Raw genomic sequence first — 22,696 nt, forward strand, 5'->3', positions numbered from 1 at the left:
CAACAATCATGTCCATAACGACAATTTGATTTTTTACTTCCATGTTGAAGAGAGGGCGTTATTAAAAAAACAAACACACTACTCACTTGGCTTGCCTGGTATGCTCTGTATATGTGCTAACTGGGATGTTAATCATAGCTGGATAATTGGTGCTTTTGGCTTACTAACTGCAAGCTACTTTCCTTAACAACACGTAAAAACAAACACACATGGGCTAGGCCGGTGGTTGACTGAAGATGATATACTCATGAATAAAGCATTTCTGTTTTTGGGAAAAGAAAAAAAAAAATCACAGAAGTAAGCACTGTTGAAGGCAGGCGAATTTTTATCCAACCGCATCGTTTTCGGCTCGAGATGACCATCGCATTACTGATGGACACGACGCCAAGCAAACTGGCAGAATACGAATACGAGGCTTTCAACTAAATGAATGAATACATTACGGATCGGTGGCCGGCCATCAATAATACAGACGCGCCATAGCTTAGCCCTGTAAAGCTCTTTAGTGGACAATGTGGGGTGGGGGTGAGGTCCCCCCTGAGACCAGTACTGACACGGCCCACACCGCAGGAACCAACGCAGTCACGACCCTGCAGAGAAAAAGCGTCCGGGAGCTGCACTAGCAGTCCGCCCACATCCGCACTCTCATTCACAGGTTGACGCTGCCTGGCAAACAGCGCCACACAACACATACACACACATCGGCAAACACACTGGCTGATAAGCGCATGCATTTCCTTTCCCAGGGTGAGCGTCCTGAGGGGGGAAGGGCATTCATATTCAGCGCAGGCAGAAACAGTCGGGAGCCATTTTGTTTTCCCAGCCAATGAATGGGAAAGTGGAGGCCATTACGACCTTGCCATCCGTTCTGGCCTTCAAATATGCACCCAAAAAGACGTTATGTAAATAAGATCAGATTTTTGGCGAGTGAAAAGTTATACACTGTAAAAAAAAAAATCTCAAATAGCAAGAGACAGGTCATTTGGTATCAGGCCTCGCAGAAAGAAAAGCGCTGCTTTTTTAGTTTGACTCCCTGTACTTTTGTTCTGAAGACGTTGTAGAAGTATTTTATTTTGTAGTTTCCACTTTGTTTGCACGTTATTTTCAAAATATTGTGCAATGAAGGCCATTTCAGTTGTCTTATTGACATTGTAATAAAGTAGTTATATTTTTGTTACAATCTTGCTTTTTTGGTTTGAGTCTCATTTGATTTCAAAACAGTTGTTGTAGTAGAAGTATTTTATTTTTTATCATGTTCAAGGTTGTTACATTGTATTCATTACTATTTGAACTATGTCTTTATTTTTAAAATATTGTGCAATTGAAGCTAGAGTTGTAGTGTTGATTTGGTCAAATTGGTATTTTGGTTACATTGCAGCTTTTTGGGTTTGACTCGCTTGAGTTTTGTTCTGAAACGATTGTAGTCGAAGTATTGTTTTTTTTTAGTTTAAACTTTATTTGCACTACTGACTTTTTTTTCTAAATATTGTGCAATATTGTTGACAGTATTCTACAGCATTTGTTTTTTATATTCATACTTTTTGTTTTCGAGTCTCTTAGTTGTTGTTCTAAAACAGTTGTTGTAGTAGAAGTATTTAATTTTCTTATACTGTCTGAGATTTTTACATTGTATTTTTTACCATTTGACTTGATTTTGAAAATATTGTGCAATGGAAGGTACAGTTGGAGATGTTGACTTTGTTAAATATGTACTTTGGTTGCAATGCTGCTTTTTTCGTTCAAATGTTGTTATTAAAACGTTAAAAACGACAAATGCCAGTCATATAAACAGTTTGATATCAAACTGTTGACAATTATCATCATCAAGTTATTTTGTTACATAGTGTATTTTACAGTAGACCACTGAATGCACTTCACTAATTGTACATAATATTTGTTTCGTTTAATGTTCTACTGCTGCTTGCAAGGCTCTTCTTGGTTTACAGGGATAAACATTTTTTTTTTACTTGATTTTAGAGGTTTATTTATCGATTCATGTGTCTACTGACTGAGCACTGGGCCTATTGGTTTTGCTATTTCCGTGATGGCAATTACTATAAATCTTGCGTAGTTTACTAGGCTAGCTTGTAGGAATTTGCCTAAAATTATGTGACGTGGTTGTAGCCGTGATCTAATATCCCTGGATAAACTATTGCTGAGAGCATAGGCCGGCAGTACACATTTTTTTACGGTTTGCAGCATGTCATTGTGGCGCGTATACAATGAATTGCACTGTTTTGGCCACCATCCACTAGCCCCAGTCGACAACGGCTGAGAATGAGGGCTGAGAGAGCAAATTTTTGTCATGCATGGCAGCATTTTCTGTTCTTTACGCCTAAAATGAGCAGCCCCCAAGCAGCTGTGATAGAAGAGAAGAATAGAATATACCTTTATTCGTTACCCCAAGATGACTAGTACTGCTAGCGTGGGCAACGAGGGCGCATGTTTAAGGGAAATTCTCACACGTACTCGAGGTTTTCTTTAACTGTTGTATGAAAATAGTGAAAGTAAGAAATATACTGTTTCAAAAACAGTCCGAATGCCAATCCAAACCTCAAAAAAGATGAAAAAAGAGCAGTTTATTCAAGCACGTCGAAGACAGAAACGTCCGTGGACGCGCCACAGTGAGCTTGACAAAGTCTTCACTGATGATTTTAGCCAGAAGATGGCATAAGAAAGTAGACTATTTGAAAGTTACGGATACCACATTTAAACATTCATAGCAAAAACACTCTTTAAATAACTCTGTAATAAACCATTGGGGAACGTTTTAAAAAACCTACACAATTCACAGATACAGTATATTCTTTTCACTTGACCACATGGACATGAATACATTGCTTGGTCCAAAGAAAAAATGATCATGACCTTACAAAAGAAGATTCTTATCACAAGGAAGAAGTTTCAACTTTTGATCCTACTTTTAGGAAAAACTACATCAGGAGTAAAAAGTCACATTGCAAGGTGAGCGTCCTGAGGGTAGGAAAAAGGCATTCATCCTCCGCCCAGTCGGCAGACGATTTGTTTTCCCAGGTAAGTACTGGAAAATAGGCGACCATTATGACCTTGAGACTTGAAAGTAAAAAGTGAAACATTACTCTACCACGGCACGGCAGTTTTTTTTAATGGCATTGAATAATCTTACGTTTTTTTGAGGGGGAAAATATTTTCCTTGTACGGTATTTTAAGCTTTTTAGGTGCTTATTGAACACCAGTTGACTGGGTGAATATAAAACGAATTTAAGCAGAGACAGGCACTAACTGCTGTTGACTACAGCTCATACCAGGTGGCACGCAATATTACAGACCAATGATCCCATAAGAATATTTTAAGAGGAACACATTGTTTGATTTCAATAAAAAAATGTTTAGAAATGAATCAAGTATGTATGAGATTATTTGATTTGCGGTTTAGAATAAGAAATAAAGAGAAAAAGAGACAAATAATAAATATGAAAGAGAGAGAGAGAGAGAGAGGGACAGACAGACAGAAAGACTGACCGACAGACTAGATAAAAAGAGAATGAGTAAGAGAAAGAAAGATATACATACATAGAGAGAGAGAGAGAGAGAGAGAGAGAACGAGAGACACAAAAAGAAAAAAAGACACAGAAGAAAGAGCGAGGGAGACAAAGTAAACAAAGAGAAAGAAAGGGATAAGAGAGAGAGAGAGAGAGAGAGAGAGATAGAGCAAGAAAGTAATAAGAATGAGCTAGATAAAAATGGAATAAAAGAAAGAGAGGGAAAGAGAGAGAGAGGTAATGAGACATAAAACAAAGAAAAAGACACAGAAGAAAGAGCAAGAAAAAAGAAACAGAGGAAGAGCGGGTGACACAAATAAACAACGCGAGAGAGAGATGGAGAGAGAGAAGGAGAGAGACAGAGAGAGAGAGAGAGAGAGACAGAGAGAGAGAGAGACAGAGAGACAGACGGGCAGGACCTATGACCTATATAAAAAGGAATGAAAGAGAGAAAGAAAGAGATGCACAGAGAGAGAGAGAGAGAGAGAGAGAGAGAGAGAGAGAGAGAGAGAGAGAGAGAGAGAGAGAGAGAGAGAGAGAGAGCTAGAGAGACAGAGAGACAGACGGGCAGGACCTATGAAAGAAAAAAGTGAAAGAAAGACATAAAAGAAAGAGCGAGGGTGACAGAAATAAACAAAGAAAGAAAAAGGATAAGAGCGAGGGAAACAGAGAGACAGAGCTAGAGAGAGAGAGAGAGGGAGAGAGATAGAGAAAGATAGAGTGAGCGAGAGACTGAGAGAGAGAGAGTGAGAGAAAGAGAGTGAGAGAGAGAGAGAGACGTTCCTGTTTTCGCTAGCTATCTAGCGACGTTTTAGTTTTTGGGATTTAAACCAAGTTACCTCATCTCATCTCATTAGCTGCACCGCTTATCCTCAGTAGGGTCGCGGGGGTGCTGGAGCCCATCCCAGCAATCATCAGGCAGAGGGCAGGGGACACCCTGAACTGGTTGCCAGCCAATCGCAGGACACACAGTGACAGATAACTCGCTCGTTTATTCACACCTAGGGACAATTTGGACTGGCCTATCCACCTGAAATGCATGTCTTTGGAATGTGGGAGGAAAAAAATTAAGCAAAAAAAAAAATATATATTTCTGTGCGTTCCAACTCAGAAAACGTAATGTACGTAGCACTTGCAATGATTATCACTATTTTCTGACTTCCGAGTGTCACATTTAGAAAGAAACCATAATCCGTCCATATTCTCCAACAGGTTCCAGAACACCATTCAATTTACTGGATTGGATTTTTAGGCAAAATTTACAGAAAAAAATACTTACCGGATATGGCAGAGCGTTGTTTATGAGGCAAAAAGGTTGCACCCAAAAGCCCCAAAAAGACAAGGGTCGCACTGTAGGAAAATCTGTTTTTTTTGCACAAACGCGAGCTGTATTGTTAGGCCAACATGTCCTTTGTGATTCGCGGGGGTCAGCGTCTGCCGCAGCAGCACAGGAACGGTTCAAGAGAGATTGCAATACAGATGATTAATAAGATTTTGTTTTAAATCAGTCAAAGCAGTAAAATGAGCCGTATTTTGACTTGAATTTCCATTATAGTAAAAGCTCCAAAACATTGTGCAGTGTCTATCATTGTCAGAAGAATCTGAATATGAATAAGTCCCTGAAAGGTTTGGGTTTCTAAATGCAAATAATTCAGTAGAAAAAGGAGACCCCCCTCCCCCTCGAACATGCCCACAGACACCCCCTAGACTATAATATTCTACCCACTCGCAAAATTATATTAATTTACCGAGGGTCGGCTCCCATACCTGACAAGGCGACTGTGTACAAAATCGAAGTGACAACAGTTTTACCCAACCAATGTGTCCCAACACCTGTCACTGGGAGTCATTAGGTGACATACTCCCCAATACCAACCCCTAATGCCGAGCGCCAAACAAGGAGGCAAAGGGTACCAAAGGTGTAAGTCTTAGGTATGACTCGGCCGAGGCGCAAACCAGAAACCTCCTGGTCTCAGGGTGAGCGCCCTACCCTGAGGCCACCTAGCTGGTGGTAAACAATCTCCTTGTCTTTCGAAAACCACAAATGGACTCTGAGTCAGTGAAGGCGCTCACATCATAATTCCACCAATACTGGCTGCAACAATAACTTTAAAATTGCTAGAGGCGATCTGCCGTTATCATCCATGGCTACTTTCACAAACACTGAGCGTATTGCATGTAACCTCACGTGTCTTATTTTGCGCATGAAGCATTTACACAGGAAATCACATACAAGTCGCATTTAGTTGGAAATGTGCACAATCACACAAAAACATTGGATTTCACCCCAAAAATCGGAATTTAACATAAGCTTTGCTGTGTGAACCTAGCCAAATAAAGGCACCATCTTGCTTTTTGAACATACTTATTTGAGATGTTACTATATTTGATCCACAATCTTTTTCTATCAATGAGCTGCTATAAACTGACATGAATTCTGTCGTTCCGCCTAAAACAATGCATGCGCAGTTTTTACATCACATTTGTTTACAAACACAAAATAGGCGTCATATACAAAGCTTCTACTTGGCCGGCTCCCAAAATAGCCGTCGGTCAGGCGACGGAAGGCGGCCGGAGGAAATCCCATTTAGAGGTGATAAATAAATGAGGACCCTTATGTATTATGAATAGCATGAATTGTTAATGGCCGGTCGTCGGCTGATTTACGACATCCCGTGCTTCGCACGCCGCGTCTGATTGCCGGCTAATGAATAAATGACAATGGGATGAAACTCCAACCTGCACGCGGAAGTTGCTGGCCGGCTACTTTGGGATGGTCAGCAGAGCTCAGGAAAGAAGCGTGACGGGTTATTGCCCATCGTAAACCTGCCGCAAGGTCATTATGGACAACAAAAGGGCTCCTAACTGTTTCTGAATATGAAAGCATTCTTTAATTCTGCCCTTAAGCTGGATCAGGCCTGCTAAGGGTTTTAGTCTGACCCTCGAGACAATGTTAAGTGAAAGTACAAGAAAAAATGAGCTGCAGTTTGAAATATGTCCACTCAATGTGGCCAAAGTCATATGCCACTCACCAAGCAAGTCAAGTCAGCTCGTATTTATTTTTATAGACCTTTATCACAAAAAGTCTCAAAGGGCTGTATATACCACAACAACAACAACAACAAAATAACTAGTAAAATATAACATCAGCTATAGCAAATATTGTTGTGGGAACGAGAATAATTTCAGCAAAATATGGAAAAGTAAATATATAACTTGGCGCAGTGGTTAGTGCTTGTGCGGCACAGTTCTAAGGTCTCGGGAACCTCCTGTGTGGGTTCAAATCCAGCTACCAGACTTCCTGTGCGGAGTTTGTATGTTCTCCCCGTGCTTGCGTGGGTTTCACTCCGATGATTGCTGGGATGGGCTCCAGCACCCCCGTGACCCTACTGATGATAAGCGGTGCAGCTAATGAGATGAGATGAGATGAGATATTTCCGGCATTGGTTTCAATACAGCACGTAGAATTGCGTAAAATTTTGTTGGGGATATCATTGGCTAACCAATGTGACAATCACTATTAACTAAAGATTTTTTAAACTGAATTGGACATGACATTTTTTTTCTTTAACACAGGCCCTCATAAGTTGTCACAAGCTAAGGACCACTAAAAACACTTGTAATTGGCGAGGGAGAGTGGTGTCAATCAAAAGGAATTAATGGAAATCATCTGATGAATAAAATAAACAGTTTTATTTTACATTACTCTGCTTGGTTGCTTGGTTCCATCTCTCTCTGGACTAGCAATTCATACAAACATTCCAAGAACTCAAAGTGATAACTTAATTTAAAATTAAATTAATTTATATAGTTATATAGTTTTTGCCCCTTCAGACAAAAGAGAAAACTCTCAAAAATAAACTTTATGGTAAAGCGCAAGTGATATATAGAAGCAAATTTTTAAATTCATTGCACTAAATATATTAATATTAAAGCAAAAAAACCCTACATGATTAAGTTACATTACTCCAATAAGATGGCATCCCGATTTCGTTAACTGTATCAGTAACTGTATCAGTTTACATTATTATAGTAACTCTCCCAACCCTGGCTGCTACAGGGTTCAATACAAAGCACGACAACCCTTTTTTCGCTAGCTTTCCGTGGAGTGACGCCATGGCAGCTAGCTGGGCCTTAAGGTGATCTTGCGGCTGATTTTGTATGAAGAACGCTGCCAGATGCCGGCGCCGCATGGCTCTGCACAATAGATGACAGCGCATTACGGCAAAGGCCTCGGGGGGCTCAGCGGGCATCGTTGTAAAGATAAACAGCAAATTACAGCAGAGGTGCAATTGGGACTACCCAGTCCGCATCAGTACACGGATAGTTATGAAACAATTCAAAGGTCAAAAAGCAACAAGAAGTTTACGTTTTTTAACAAACCTAGAAAGGCTATTAAAAAAAAATGTTAACGCAATGAAGCTGCTTTAGAGCTGGAAATAAGATAGCGTATTGATTTGACTCTAAAGGGACACAGGCATATTTGACCACTAGATGTCGCTGTATTTTGTAATGCAACAGAAAACCAGAACTACAAAGCACATGGAAGAAAACAAACTGCGGAGACTAAAAGTGACAAAACTGCTTTTTTCTCCATTTTTTTGTCCAGTCTTTCTAAAAGTCTTTGGTCTTCGTGGCATTTGTAGGGTGAAGATCATGTCCGCTTCCTCTAGGTGTCATGTTTTGTAAAATAAAAGAACATTTCTTGACCTAGAGTATTTTTAAAAATGGCATGTTGATATGATAGTTCATGTCATTTTATCGTAGTGTTTGAATTAATATTGTTTAATGGATACCGTTTTAACACAAGGGGGCGCTGAATAATACAAAATACCCCTTTAATTTCATATTATTTCAAAACTCATCAATGGTAAACCTAATTAGAGAATTGACGGGGTTGAATTTAAGGGGTTGAAGGAAAAATATTGTTTTGGGTTTTAAGGATCTCTAATTATTATAATTATAATTTTCAGTGACTGACATCAGTGTTGAAAACTACTCAAATGTTGAGTAACGTAAAAAAGTTGTATTAAAGATCATTACTAAAATATCTATTTGAGTCATATGTGTAAAAGTATACTCTAAACAAATTGTTTTTGTTAGTTTCTTGTCCTTTTGAAACCTCATACATGGTAAAGAAGTAGTTGTTCCATACTCAGTGTGGGCAGATTCGATTTTTGTCCCTTATAAAACAAACATTAAGTAAAATTGATTTTTGTTATTAGGACTTTGTCAATTTATAGTTTTATATTCAATCTCTTTCTTCTCTAACAAACTCTAAAAACACTAGGGTATACAAATGTTAAAACCCCAGTGTGTAATATTTGACCTCTAAATGGCAGTAAATCTAATCAGAACACAAACCAATTTCACAGAGCACAGCATAGCAGCAAGTTGCCAGAAAACTTGGGTAAGGATTAGACTATGTAAAGTAAATTCAAATTTCTCGAGCAATGTTTTTTTATATGAAAAATAACATTGGTATGATACTTAAGGTATTTTGCTTAGTATTTTTACTGAATAAAAGTATTTGTACAACTCTGACGCATTAAATTACACACTGTCCCTTTAAAGTACATGTTTAACACGCCTTCACATAGGAATACTGTCCAGCAATCAAAATATTTTTCTATTTTGAACAAGACGTATTTGCGTGTCCTCAAAATAGAAACCAACGAGAATCATGCATCTTTGTGTACTCACGGGTGGCGGGCTTGTTGCAGTTGTGTCCGTGTCGGAAATACTGCGGGTTCTCAACCACAGGGATGCGAGTCATTCCAATGACGACGGCGTCCGGTCCTGCGTCCAATGTGCAAGGTGTTATAATCCCGTGGTTGACGTGATGCAGAGGGCTGGCCGAATCTTCCTCACCGCTGATCACCGCCACTGGACCTGAAATCACATGAAAAGGACAACACTAAGGTACAGTATTACCTCTATTTACGAGAACCTCTTGACGCGATAATTTTGATTTAAGAAATTTATTTGGAACAAAAATCTTGCTTGACATGGGAGGGAAAATCCAAGTTGCGAGCAGTATCTGAGGCTACCACAAAAGACAGCACAAGCCTGCTCACCGCCCGCATGAGATCGTCCCAGTCTGCACATTCGCTTCCTGATCCTGTGCACTTGGATATATTTTGCAGCAAGTTTTTTTTTTTTCCTGTTGCATCTCCTTTATATGGCTTTTTGTGACCCTAACCAAGAGTTACGAAAAGAGAAACGTTAAAAGCAGGCCAGGTCACAGGTGATTAGCAAGGCTGCACCAACAGGTGTAGAGTCTGTAACGCTAGAGCTAACTATGCTAGATTTATGCAATTTACATTGTTTTTGTTGTTTAGAGCTTTCCATTGTCCGCACCCCAAACCTTGATCTACTAACTTCTGTAGAATCCTCTTCTATGCTCTTAATCACTGATGCTCCCTTGGTAGGTTATGATGAAGAATAAATAACCCTGTTTTCTACTGGTATTTCCTCTGTTCCTCCATTAGTCTACGATATTTGCACACGACCATGGACAATCTTGTTGAGGTTACCACTGAAGTTCTAAATAAACTGCTCCAACAAACACATTCAATTTGGTACTTTTGATTTCAAACAGGCACATGTTCTTGTTTTCTAAATATTCTGGGGATGAATTCAGTATCATGAGTAAATATGCACAATAAAATCTACCACATTTTGATGACAAGAGATTGGTATTTATGACAGTATAAAGTACTTTTATCTGTTATATGAATGCTTGGGCCTGTGATAGGGTTTGTTCTTCTTTTCTTTCTTTCTTTTTAATGCTTAATTATTGTAAAAAAAACAGAAAAATAAAGCTTTCACTGATTTTACTTACTCCAAGTTATTTTGAGAATTGTGAACTGCCGCAATAAACTAGTGTTCACTCTAGTTGCTCTTCAGATCCCAGCTATTTTTTTATTTTTTAATAAAATATTTAATATAGGAAAAAAGAACACAAATATCTCTTCTAAATGCGTGTTTGCTGACTTATTTGACTTGTCAAAAAGTGGCGAACGCACATCTGGAAAGTCAACAGCGGCGGAGCGCTGAGAGCCAATGTGTTTACCCACAATGCCGAGTGCCTCCATCACAAGGTGGCAAATAGCTAATCAAGAGCAAGCGACATCCAATAATAGAGCTGAGGCTGGGAATGGGAGGCGGAGGCGGGATGTTACGGCAAAGCCACAATTTATAGAGGACAGCTGCGCCGCCATTGCTGTCGTCGGCGCTTTGGAACGGGAGCACTCACTTTATTAAGGACGTGAGCGAAGCATCGGCATGGACAAATTGCCCGGCACAGTAGGGAGGCACGTCCACTGATTTTTCTTTCCTATTCTCTCCAAATAAATCATCATACAGCGGCTGATTTGTTTTTCTCACAAAACACTCCCAAGTTTTATGATAAGAAAACGACTAATTGATCTTGTGTTGCTGAATTATGAGGGTTTTGTATTTTTATTGAGACATATTGGCTGTTATGTCACAGCCACACTAATTCAAATCAGAGTTGGACCCAATCAAAGTAAAATATCCAGAAATGGCTGTACAATACCTTTTTTTGTCCAACAAGGCAGACTTTGTTCTTTTTATGTATCAAATTCAGTGGTATAAACACGAAAAGGTTGTTATACGAGTTTTATTTGCAACAAAAATCTTCCCCGCTACACAAATGAAAATCGAGTTCATTAACAGTCCCAGAGGCTACCACTAGAGACCACCCACCACTCGCAACTGCTTATCGCCAGCATCAGTTAGCGCATGCAAACTGCTACAGGCCTGACACATATGGTGTAAAAATTGTTATGTGTTTGTTCATTTACAGTTACAGTAACTTTAATTGTAATTAAAGAGTAAGTGCTTGCGTATCATTAACGGTCTCTTGATGTCATACCTGTAAACCTCGGCCAATTGCTTCCCGTTAATAATGATTGCAAATCCTCCTTATTAAGTGACAATAAATGTAACAAACACACTGTGGCATCTACTCACAGCAAGACAGACTTTGTCGAATACCGCAACAATATTTGCAATCTAGTATGACATTGTCGTCTGCTACCATAATCGAGACAATACGGATAAGAGCTGAAATTGGCTAGACAAAATCGGATTTTTTGGGTCATTTTTTTTTTCCCGCATAACAATTGTTATACGACATACACAATTTGAAATGATTAAAAAAAAAATGCGGGGAAAACAGATACGTTGACATGTATGTAATCTCTGTGCTTCCTCCTCGCATCCACTCCCCTTCTTCCGCTGCACAATGCGCACACCGTTGTGATGGCGACTAAACCTTGGTAAGTTCTCATAAAAAAACCCACATTTTATTTCGTTATTATGATCATATTTCTTTATCTATGAATATAAAATTCCAATGTGTTTTAGTGATCAGATCAATGTGTTTTACAGATATGTAGGGTTCCCTTAGATCTTTTTGAGAGGACGGGAGCGGACCAATTGTTTTTTTAATGTTTTCATATTGGGAAAATTCAGCAATTCAGCAAGCAATTCAGGCTACGAGCATGGTCCTGGAACACATTAAGCTCACATAGGTAGGTACCACTTTATAGACATTTTCTAAATCAACATTTGGGAGTTTGAACAACCATTTCAATAACCTGGATGTGCATCCCACATACTTAAAAAAAAGAGACGTATGCAGTGTTCATTATACCTCTGAAAAGTGATGGGTCCCCGGGACTCGTATGCTCAAAAATCTATGGTTCCCAACAGAGATCTATGGGTCCCCAAAATTTAGTGTGCTCTATGCCCTTACAAACTGTCGTATTTTCCCTTACAAAATAAAAAAAACCCTTTTTTTTTTTCAAACATGTTTATTCATGTAGTTTAACATGTTATACTGTACATGTGTTTCCTTATATCATACATATTGTTAATGAAAATTTTGTTGCGAGACACTGAGTTGCTCGACATGAATGAGGTTTATTATAAAAAAAAAAGTTCAAAAATGAAGTCGCTTGGACATTCACTGTAGAAGGAAAAAATACATGGAAATATAATTAAGGAGAATAATACATTTTCTTATTCAAATCATTAATTCATTTTCTGCATTAAATTATTGTTGGTAATATACTAATAAAAAGGGATCACCACAAACCTGTCTTTTTTCATTTTCTCCTTTCATACTTCCTTTTTTTCTTAACTTCTTTATACAACATAATCATTCGTAATATAATGCATCAAAGCAAGTGAGCCGTTTGAGAGTCCGCTCTCTTTAATGAGTTGAGCCGAAAAAGCCGGTTGTTTAAAAAGAAACAGACTTCTCATCTCATCTCATTAGCCGTACCGCTTATCCTCATTAGGGACGCGGTGGGGCTGGAGCCCATCCCAGCCATCTCAGGGCAGTGGGCAGGGGACACCCTGAACTGGTAGCCAGCCAATCGCAGGGCACACAGGGACAGACAACTTATTCGCTCATTCACACCTAGGGGCAATTTGGACCGGCCAATTTACCTGAATTGCATGTTTTTGAAACGTGGGAGGAAACCGGAGTGCCCGGAGGAAACCCACGCAAGCACAGGGAGAACATGAAAACTCCGCACAGGAAGTCTGGAGCTGGATTTAAACCCACGACAGGTTCCCATGACATGAACTGTGCCGCACAAGCACTAACCACTGCGCCGCCGTGCTGCCCAGAAACTGACTTTCAATACACAACTCGAACTGGAGATCGGCGTGCAGACGAAAACTGGAACCGCGAGACCAAAACAACAGGGGCGGATCTGCCTCACGAAAAGTTTGGAGTGTGGTAAATCTTTGTTAAAAAATTATAATGACAATTTTGTGTCAAAAAAGTTTGCGTCCCGGGGACGCACGTTGATTTGACACGATGCATCCCCAGCAAAAATACTGCGTCTAGGAAGCAGGGATGCGGGTAAACGAGAACACTGCATATGTAGGACATTCAAGCCCTGTAACCCCATTCACCACCTAATTTTTTCTCTTTTGGGTTTTGCAGTTGGACACACCCTTCAGCCCCCAAGACCAGGGCGGTCCAGACTTTTCAGAAAGCAGGCCAGATTTGGTGAGCTGGAAATGTGTGAGGGCTGACTATTCATTCTGGCACTCTTTGAACAGTGTTTAATAAATGTACCCACTGTGAAAGGTTTGCAGTGTTTGGCGATTCGCATCGCCACCTGTTATCTCTGCTGTGCTGTTAAACAGCTTCCAGTTGTGTTACCTTTTCACAGTGTTAATATTCAGTTAGCTTGTTGTAGTCACCCTCCCTTACTTGGAATCCATATATGCGAGTCGAGAAGAGGCCATTGCCAGGGATCACAGTACCACCGACTGTTTGAACCGCTTCCATTAAGACTGTGATACAGGAACATCCGTGCCACCACTAACAGACAGAGTTTTTTTTTTTTTTCTTTCAGAGCTGTCAAGTTCATCAGCCCCCCAACTGTAAGACAATAACCTTATAGGCTGTGAGACACAACAACCCTAACCCCTTACTACTGTCTTACCTTTATGTACATATACAGCCCAGAATCATCTGGAGAAAAAGGTACATACATGTACACTTTCATATGACAATTAAGACAATCCTTTATCCTTGGAGGGATCGGTCTTATTTGGTCCAAATTTCGCCCTGAGAAGGTTGTCCATTGTACGTCTCAAAAACAACATATTTTCAAATGTCACTTATCAGGTAGATAAAAACATGTTTTGGAAAGAATTTCGCAATCTACTTAAAAGGGGAATATTGAAAATATGTTGTTTTCAAAACATTCAATGCACAAATATTTGGGGGCTAAGTTTAGGCCACGCTTAAAAGTTAAAAAGATGGTTAAAAATATGTTAGAATTATCATATACTAAAACACATTTACGACATAACTTTGTTGTCTTTATAGTGTCTGTTCAATGTATCAACTTACTCTCTATATAACAAACTCACAAGTTACCTTATTTAATGTAAGTTCTTTATAATACTTACTTAAAAAGCATTTCGACCAAAGTAATTACCTATTTTTCGATGCTCTGCACTTAATATGTGTCTTTGACTTGGCTCGTATTCGAAAAAAACTGATTTTATTTCAGCTCAGTGGCATCTCTGAGAGAAAAAGGAACAAAGGGATGATATTTTTGAGTTGTCCTCTTCCTCTGGGATGCCCAAAACCTCGACTGAGCGAATGCTTATTGGAAAGCACACAAAAATACAGAAAGGCAGAGCTCACAACAAACAACCACGACTTCAAACATCGCACACAGCGATGGAGGAAGGCCACAAAATCGGATGGTGAATAACAGCACAATGGAAAAGAGACGAAAAACAATAGCTGCAATGAATGTGTCCCTTTAAATCGGCACATGAAAAGAAAACATCTGATCAGACTCTGAAATGGATCAATGATGGCAGTGCTCCAAAAACTTACACACATAAAAACAGGACATGTGGGGCAGTCTTTAATGATTGTTATAAAGGGAAAATTGGAGCACTCTTAGATTTACGAGAATGTGAAAATCTTATTTGTCTTCAAAAAGAAGAACAAACAAACGAGATAGAAAAAACAAGACTGGGTAATATTTACATAATGTGAGGGGTGGGCGATATGGCAAAAAATGACGATTTTTTTTTTTAAACAAAATAATTATTCCCATTATTGATTTTTTGAAAAGAAAACTGGACAAGGTTTTTAAGTTTTTCTTTGGTTAAACAAATAAACATGACTTGACTTGTGTTTCCCTTGAAACACTAAGGTCGTAGGCGCACCATTTCCTGTGGTGTATCTTGGCCAAGTACAGCCTGGTGAGGCCCATCCCATTCCAGGTTGACCCAATTTAAATTGGGGTATTATTTAATCAAAATATGCATTGTTAAACATTAGATCTTGATTCATAGACATTTGCATTAGCAGCTAGCATACTTTTCCACAATGACATTAGCAATTATAAGGCCCTTGAAACTGGCATTCGCATGTAAATTGTCGAGCATTAATTGCTAAAGGGATGCTAGAGGCTAAAACCGCACTAGAACACAAAGCGATGGTATTTGCTAATACTGCTAGCGGCTGTATTACAGAAAATATGCGCTAAATCCAGGCCCGTGGCTGAAGTAACAGAATAAATTAGCCCCGGAAGATGATTCGACAATCCTTCAATTTTTAGAGATCACAATCTTGTTTTAGTTCTTTATTATCTCATTCTTTTATATCAGCCACCTGTACGGCAATGTATTACATGATTACATTATTCTATAACCGAGGTCACATGTAGAATTGCAATTACAGTACCTAGCTCTTTCTCTCATGGGGGGCCAGTGTGGAGTAAGTGTTGTAAGAAATCCAACATTGAGTCAGATTTCAGTTTTGCAATGTCAAAAAAAATTATGTGCATTGAATTTCATGGTAGTTCTGAATCAATTATTTAAATAAATTGATTTCTCTGTTGTGACACTGGGCAAGGATGTGGGGTTTGGTGTTATCTCACTTTTGTGAAACAAAGGTTGCCTTGACAACCCCCCCCCCCCCCCCCCAAGAGGACCGCAGGAACCGTGAGGGCGACTGCTGATAAGACAGCTCAATAAGGCCGCTTCCAGGACAAGTAGAAATTTGAGTATTTTTTGAAAGAACAGCATCTGCCAATTTGCTAAGAGACTGTGGCTGTTTTCAAAGAATATAATATCAAGAGGCACTGCCAGACTAGAAAATTACTAACTGGAAACAAACACTGTGAATAGGTGAAGAAACTGAAAGTTGTTTGAACTGCACGGCAGTGCTTTTTCACGAGACCCTAGGAGTCAAAGGAAAATGCTCCAAACGCAAACTACGAGGGTGCGAGGCTGATCGCCAAGCCCTTCAAACCTTTCACAGAGGGTGAATTTATTAAATACTTTTCAAAGACTGCCAGGCTGAAAAGTCGGCCCTCACAAGTTTTCAGCTTACCAAATCTTACCCGTTTTCTGGAAAGTTTGGACAGCGCTGCCTTATGTTCTATCAACAGTAAAAAGCAAGCTAACATTATTTTTCTATCCGAATGGTGTCAGCCAGGATTCCAACCTTTATGTTTCTTAGTCTTTTTTTCCTTATAATTAATTTTGTCATGTATTCTATTCAAGTTTATTTTGTAGATGATTAGTAGAGCAATTTCCTTAAATTTGAGAGTGTGTGTCTTAAAGTATGTTTTAGTATTAAAGTATGTTGAACTGTAGAAGACTGTAAAAATAATTCACCTAAAATTGTTGTGTAGTCAATCCTTCATACAAACAGTTTTGCATCCACTTTTCCTGATCAAATTATTTGCCTCTTTAATTTAATTGGTCAAGCAATTTTCTTCAAATAATTTATTGACCACTTAATTTTGCTACACGTAACCCAAAATTGAAAATACAGTGGTCAACAATGTTAAATGATCATGGAATGTGTAAGATAAGAGAAAAAGTAAAACTTGACAGTTATCCTATCTGTGACTCGCCTTTCAACCTCACCACCCCCCTTCCTCTGCAAAACATGCACACATTTGTTACCACGCTAATAATAAACTCACATTTTATTTCGCTATTATCTTATTTTTGTATGTTTAATTACTATTTGAATGTGTTTTAATGATCAGGGACGGAAAGGACAAATTATTGTTTAATTATTTCATACCTGGGAAAATTTTATCGGAGCTACGAGCACAATCCTGAATTGACCCGTGCACATAAGAAGAGGTATACCTGTAAAGTCAAAGTAAATTCCGGACTACAGAGCGCACCTCATTAAAAGCCGCATGTGCATTTTTAAGAAAAAAAACATTTTTGTTGAAGGCTGAAACTGATTTAAAGCCACAGGCTTAAACAACCATAAAAATGAACTTAATTATGTCCCTTTCTTACATTTTAGAATAATCCGCAGGAAAATGTCTAGTACAGAAAATAAGACATTGTGCTATGATTAAGACACTCATTTGCGGACTGTGTCATCAGCTATCAATGTCGTCAATATAATTTGAATTTAAATTTTGGCGAAAACATGTGTATAGTTAGCGTAATTCAAAATTCAGAATACTGTAGTCTAAACTATGGAGATATCCTCAGTAGCAGCTCCTGTGAGCAAATATCAGTTTCTAAGAAGTCTTAGCACAGCAAAAATTACGATCTTGATGAATAATTGAAATAATCAACCATACTTTATCGGAACAAATCATATCTACTTTTCTGTACAGTCTACCTTCTTCACAGCTGGAGGGAAGAATGTTTTTATTTTCTTCACTGATATATCGTATGGACCGACAGGATGTAACAACATTGCTAACAAACAAATGCTAATATGGACCCTATAATAGCGTCAAAGGGCCAGATTGTCTCGCGATGTTCAAAGATGAGGCCCCGGCTGTCCCGCTAATACATTCCCCCGTGCAGAGTCCCACCATTCGTCTCGGAGAATGATGCCGCTCTGGCAAAGATCCCTCACCGGCTATCCGGCAGACGGCAGACTCAGGGCGGCATTCGTCAATGTTCCTCGTCCGTAATGTGCCATGGCTGCGATTGCGGCTTGCGGCGGTTTTCGCCAAAATGTTTTATGTTTATGTAAGGCGCCCGCCTCAGGTGCATTAGCTAATTCGTCTAGATCGATTGATCAGGCGTGACATCGGCGTCATCTCCCTCCTTCCTCCCACCAGATGTCGGCGTAATTTACGAGATAACGCTCTTCCTCCCCCTCCCGGATTGGAAGTTGTTTCTTTCATTACGACGTTGTCAATGCCTCGTTGAAAAGGATTGGCTAGCTTAAAGGCAACATTGTGCTACAACTCTGCAGCATCCCGAATACATGTTTGTGCTTTTGCCAGTGGGAAGCATGGGTTTTAAAAACTAGTGTTGAATAATCCCAATTTACAAAAAACGTGTAACAGACTTGAAGGTACTGTATGGAATTTGAAACTTGTTACCCTAACTAGAGGTATGATCAGGCCTAAAAAAAAATCAGCCCAGCCCAGGCCCACGGCTATTAAAGCCAAGCAAGCCCGAGCAATTAACTTGATTTGAGGGACAGAGCCTGAAAAAAAAAAACACGTTTTCACATTCTATTGGTGAGGACCAGGCATCTCTCTCGCTGACTTTTTTATTTTCTATTATCCATCCGTTCCATTTCTGTTCCTTTTTTTTGTTTCGTGTGTTGGAAGATCAGCGAAATTGATTCAGCGGGCCGCCAAGAGCGGTGACGAGGGCTGCGCAAGAGGAAGATAAAGTTCAACAAAGAACAGTGACAGGTGGGTACTTACCAAATAAAAGTCAGTGAGAAAGAAGCCCCTCCCAAACCCAAAGGTAATGATTAATAATTTCGTGTAAGGCTCTGGCTCAAGATCTTGATCTTACATGTACCCTCTGCCACTATCTCCCGGTTTAAAGTCATGAACACAGCCTCAGTGAGCTCATTCCTAAAGTACTTGCATTCCTTAGACGTCGAATAAACCCTTCTCTGTAAAACTCTCTTGGGGTTTGGGTTTAGTAAGTAGACTAGGTAAATAAAGAACAAGTAACTCCTCTCCTTTTCCCTGAATTATTGATAGGTGCAGAGACTTTTAAAAATGAATTGTCTAACTTGGGCTACAGCTGAAACGGTTCTCAGTTGAAAAATCAATGGCTCGTTGTTTGGGTAAACAAAGAGTAAATAATTTCACCTTTCTATTTCCTGAATCATTGATAGGTAAGAATTCATTTAAAACCATTCTAGGGATTTCATCTATTGTTTTGATCGATGGGTTTAAAGTCTTTCTACTGTTTTCAGCTAGCGTTTGGCCTTGATATGGTTTTAAGGCCTTTTGGGTTCCCAGCTACTGGCTTCCAACTGGATTTTGGCCTTAATATTATAGTTTATAAGCCTAATTAGGGTTTCCATTTGGGGTTTTAAAGGGTTTTAAAACCTTTCTTGGGTTTCCAGCTAGTGATTTCCAACTAGAGTTGGGCCTTGATATTGGTGGTTTAAAGCCTTTCTTGTCTTTTTTCTAATTTGAGCTACAGCATAATTTCCAGTGTAATGTTTAAAGGTTCTCTGTCAGAAAAAAATCAATGGATCTTTCAAACATTAAACAAAAGAGAGAGAATAATCTTACTTCTATTAAAACCAACTGAGTAGTAACATAATAAAAACATAGTAACGACTTAATCATAATGGGATATGTTAGTTCAGAAATGCAAATCAAACTGGTAGCCCTTTGTGCTAAATCAGTAGTCACAAGTAACTCTCAGCTTGGTTGGTGACATAGATGAACTATACACTAAACAGTCTTGTTACGCATTGGCAGATATCTCCCGAGTGACATTCAGTCGAATAGGAACAGTCACAATGACCCCATAGAAAGTTTGAAAGAACAACCTAATAAGAAGTGAACACCTCTGTATACCTAATGTGGCGCAACTGACATTTTTCTTTTTACAGCACTCCTTAGGTTTTTCCTCCCTTCTGTTTTATCACTCTCATTTTACTTTTGACTGATTTTTTATATTCCTTATATTAAAATGTCGATATAGCCGCACCGGCGTATCTCCTCTCTCAAAGTGGACACGGAAGGTGATTCTCAGGACACGCGCACACAAAAAAAGAATATAAAATCCTCTGTGGTGCGGAATACATTTTGCCGAGTGCGATTGCTTCCGTTCCACCTCCTTGTGGTAATTATCACACAGATTCCCTTTCAAAGGTAGTTAATTAGGGCTGGATTTAACTGGAGGACACGAACAAGAGAACACAGGAAGGATAAATCACAGAGAGGTTTCTCATTAATGACGGACGGGAGCCCAATTAAGATCACATGTGGCGGAACGGCGGAAAAACACGGGTGGGGTCGGATTGTCTTTGCGATTTAGCAAAGGAATTCTACTAGCCTAGTAATCTTCACAACTCAGACACCATCACATATATAAAAATAAAACAAGCATTTGTTTTTTAATGATTTTGTATTTAGTGGCAACAGCTAAATCCTGCTTGGATCGTCATAATATTGACTTTGAAGAGGTAGAAGCTAATTTAAACAACAAAAATGCAATTTATGCCTGCTCTGAAACATCAGACTGTCGTTCTGTTTAAAACGTATGTCATTACGAATCACATTGTTTTACATGAGTATATGACTATATGGATTTTGAACATGCAAAAAGAACAGTAGAAAAACCAACCCAAAGATGAACACTTCCAACCTGTTCTAAAAGGTTCTCTCCGAGCCCTTTCTTTTAATGAACTTCCTCCGTTATAAAAATCAGATCCGCCCTAAAGGTTGTGGAAATCAAAAACAGAAACATTATTGGCCAATACTGAAAATGATGTTAACAGTTTTTACTTGTCAAACAAACGAATCAGCATCCCATGCAATCTATTTTGCAGGTGTCCAATATTAAAAAACAAAATGAACTTATCAACATATGTAAACCCTTTTTTTTCTTCGATTTTTGTAGTTTTCATAGAAAATAGGTATTTTGTGATTTGTTATGAAAGGCGTAGTACAGACGCTCCCCTACTTATGAACGTCATAAGTTCCGGACGATCATTCAAAAGTTGAATTTGTTCGTAAGTTGCTTCAGTGCTATATTTTGTATGTTTAAGATTTATATACGTATGTTTAAGGCTTGTATGAGTAACCTGTATTCATCTCATCTCATCTCATCAGCCGTACCGCTTATCCTCATTAGGGTCGCGGGGGGGCTGGAGCCCATCCCAGCCATCTCCGGGCAGTGGGCAGGGGACACCCTGAATTGGTTGCCAGCCAATTGCGGGGCACACAGGGACAGACAACTCATTCGCTCATTCACACCTAGGGACAATTTGGACCGGCCAATTCACCTGAAATGCATGTTTTTGGAACGTGAGAGGAAACCGGTTTTGTACAAAAAAATAAACACTTCAAAAAAGAATATACTCTATAAAGATAAATAAAGATAAGTTTAACTTACTCTTGGAAGATGGGCTTCAAGAGTCAGGCGACTTCCTCCTCCGTGGTAGAAAGTGGGCGAAAAAAAGCGATCCAACCATTTTCTCAACCGCAAAAAGTTTTCTTATTCCACTTTCATTTCAAAAGAAACAGCTTACCTATCTTTATACTTTACACCAACCATATTGAATGGATGCACAAGCTATTAAACAATAAAAATGTCAAAGGTCTTAGCGCACTGGAGATACAGTATAAAATGTTTACACACGAACTAGGAAAAGGAAGCGGATTTGTTCTTAAGGTTGGATGCTGGGTGAGCCCTCACAGCGCCACACACCGGTAGCGGTGGGAAAGAAGCACTAGAGTACTGTCCTCTACTCGGACAAAGGTGTACATAATACACACAATTGAATGGTTGTAAGTAGGGGAGCGACGGTGTACCACAGAAAATTCATAGTATTTGGTAGCACTGTTATTAAGAGTAATACGTTCACAGTTTCTAAAACACTCATATATAATGGGGATGTCAATGGATTTTGAATTTGCAATGAGAACAGAACACCCAAAGCACCCAAAATTCCAACCTGTTCCAAAATCCATTCTCTGAGCCCCTTTCTTTAAATTACATTTCCTAGGTTACAAAAGCAGATCCGCCATAAGGTGTGCGGGAATCGAATATCAGAAACACGATAAAGTGAAGTGCATAATAATCCAAACAATAAACAACAGTGATGTATAAAAGTCAACATAATGAACTGGCATCAATGCAATCTTCTTTGCAGGTGTCCAATATTAAAAACAAAATGAACTTATCATAGTGTAGTATCCTTCTTTTGCTTGTCATAACTCATTTCTCTTTTTATAAGGACTGCCCAAAATAAATTTGGAATATAATCTAATTTTTATGAACTAAAGCTACAAAGGACCAATCAAAAACTTTTTGAATGTTGGTGAAGCAGCATGTGGTTCATTACTTGTTTCCAAAAGCTCCATGTTCCTTCAGTCCTCAGTGACAGTAATAATACAGTAATGCATTCGATTTATATAGTGCCTGGACACTAAAACACTTATAGGTGGATACATTATTCATGCTCGTACACATTTACAATGTGGTGGCAATAAACTACACAATGTACCCAACCACCACTGCCCTGGGGGCAAACCCACAGAAGCTCAAGACCAGATATAATGCATTTCCTGTTTGCTCTGTACTGTCTTAAAATTCTGCCTGTTCAAGCAACTGGTTTAGCGGTGAAAGGGTCTCTTTGGTAGCGCAATTAGGGCACTTAATTACCACAT

The 22,696-nt window shown here is 39.1% G+C and overlaps 1 protein-coding gene across 2 annotated transcripts in view; it reads right to left on the minus strand.

Annotated features, from left to right (window-relative positions):
* The window catches only part of ntrk3b (neurotrophic tyrosine kinase, receptor, type 3b), a 355,088-nt gene that overhangs the window by 54,316 nt on the left and 278,076 nt on the right, over window positions 1–22,696 (minus strand). For both annotated transcript variants that reach the window (XM_088333994.1, XM_088333995.1), the window contains one exon: window positions 9,225–9,413. In XM_088333994.1, the coding sequence (XP_088190120.1) occupies window positions 9,225–9,413 (189 nt within the window). The remainder of the gene's footprint in view (window positions 1–9,224; window positions 9,414–22,696) is intronic.

This window comes from Urocampus carinirostris, chromosome 4 (genome assembly GCF_059441175.1).
Source record: "Urocampus carinirostris isolate Australia breed hairy pipefish chromosome 4, RoL_Ucar_1.0, whole genome shotgun sequence".
In the NCBI taxonomy this organism is placed as follows: domain Eukaryota; kingdom Metazoa; phylum Chordata; class Actinopteri; order Syngnathiformes; family Syngnathidae; genus Urocampus; species Urocampus carinirostris.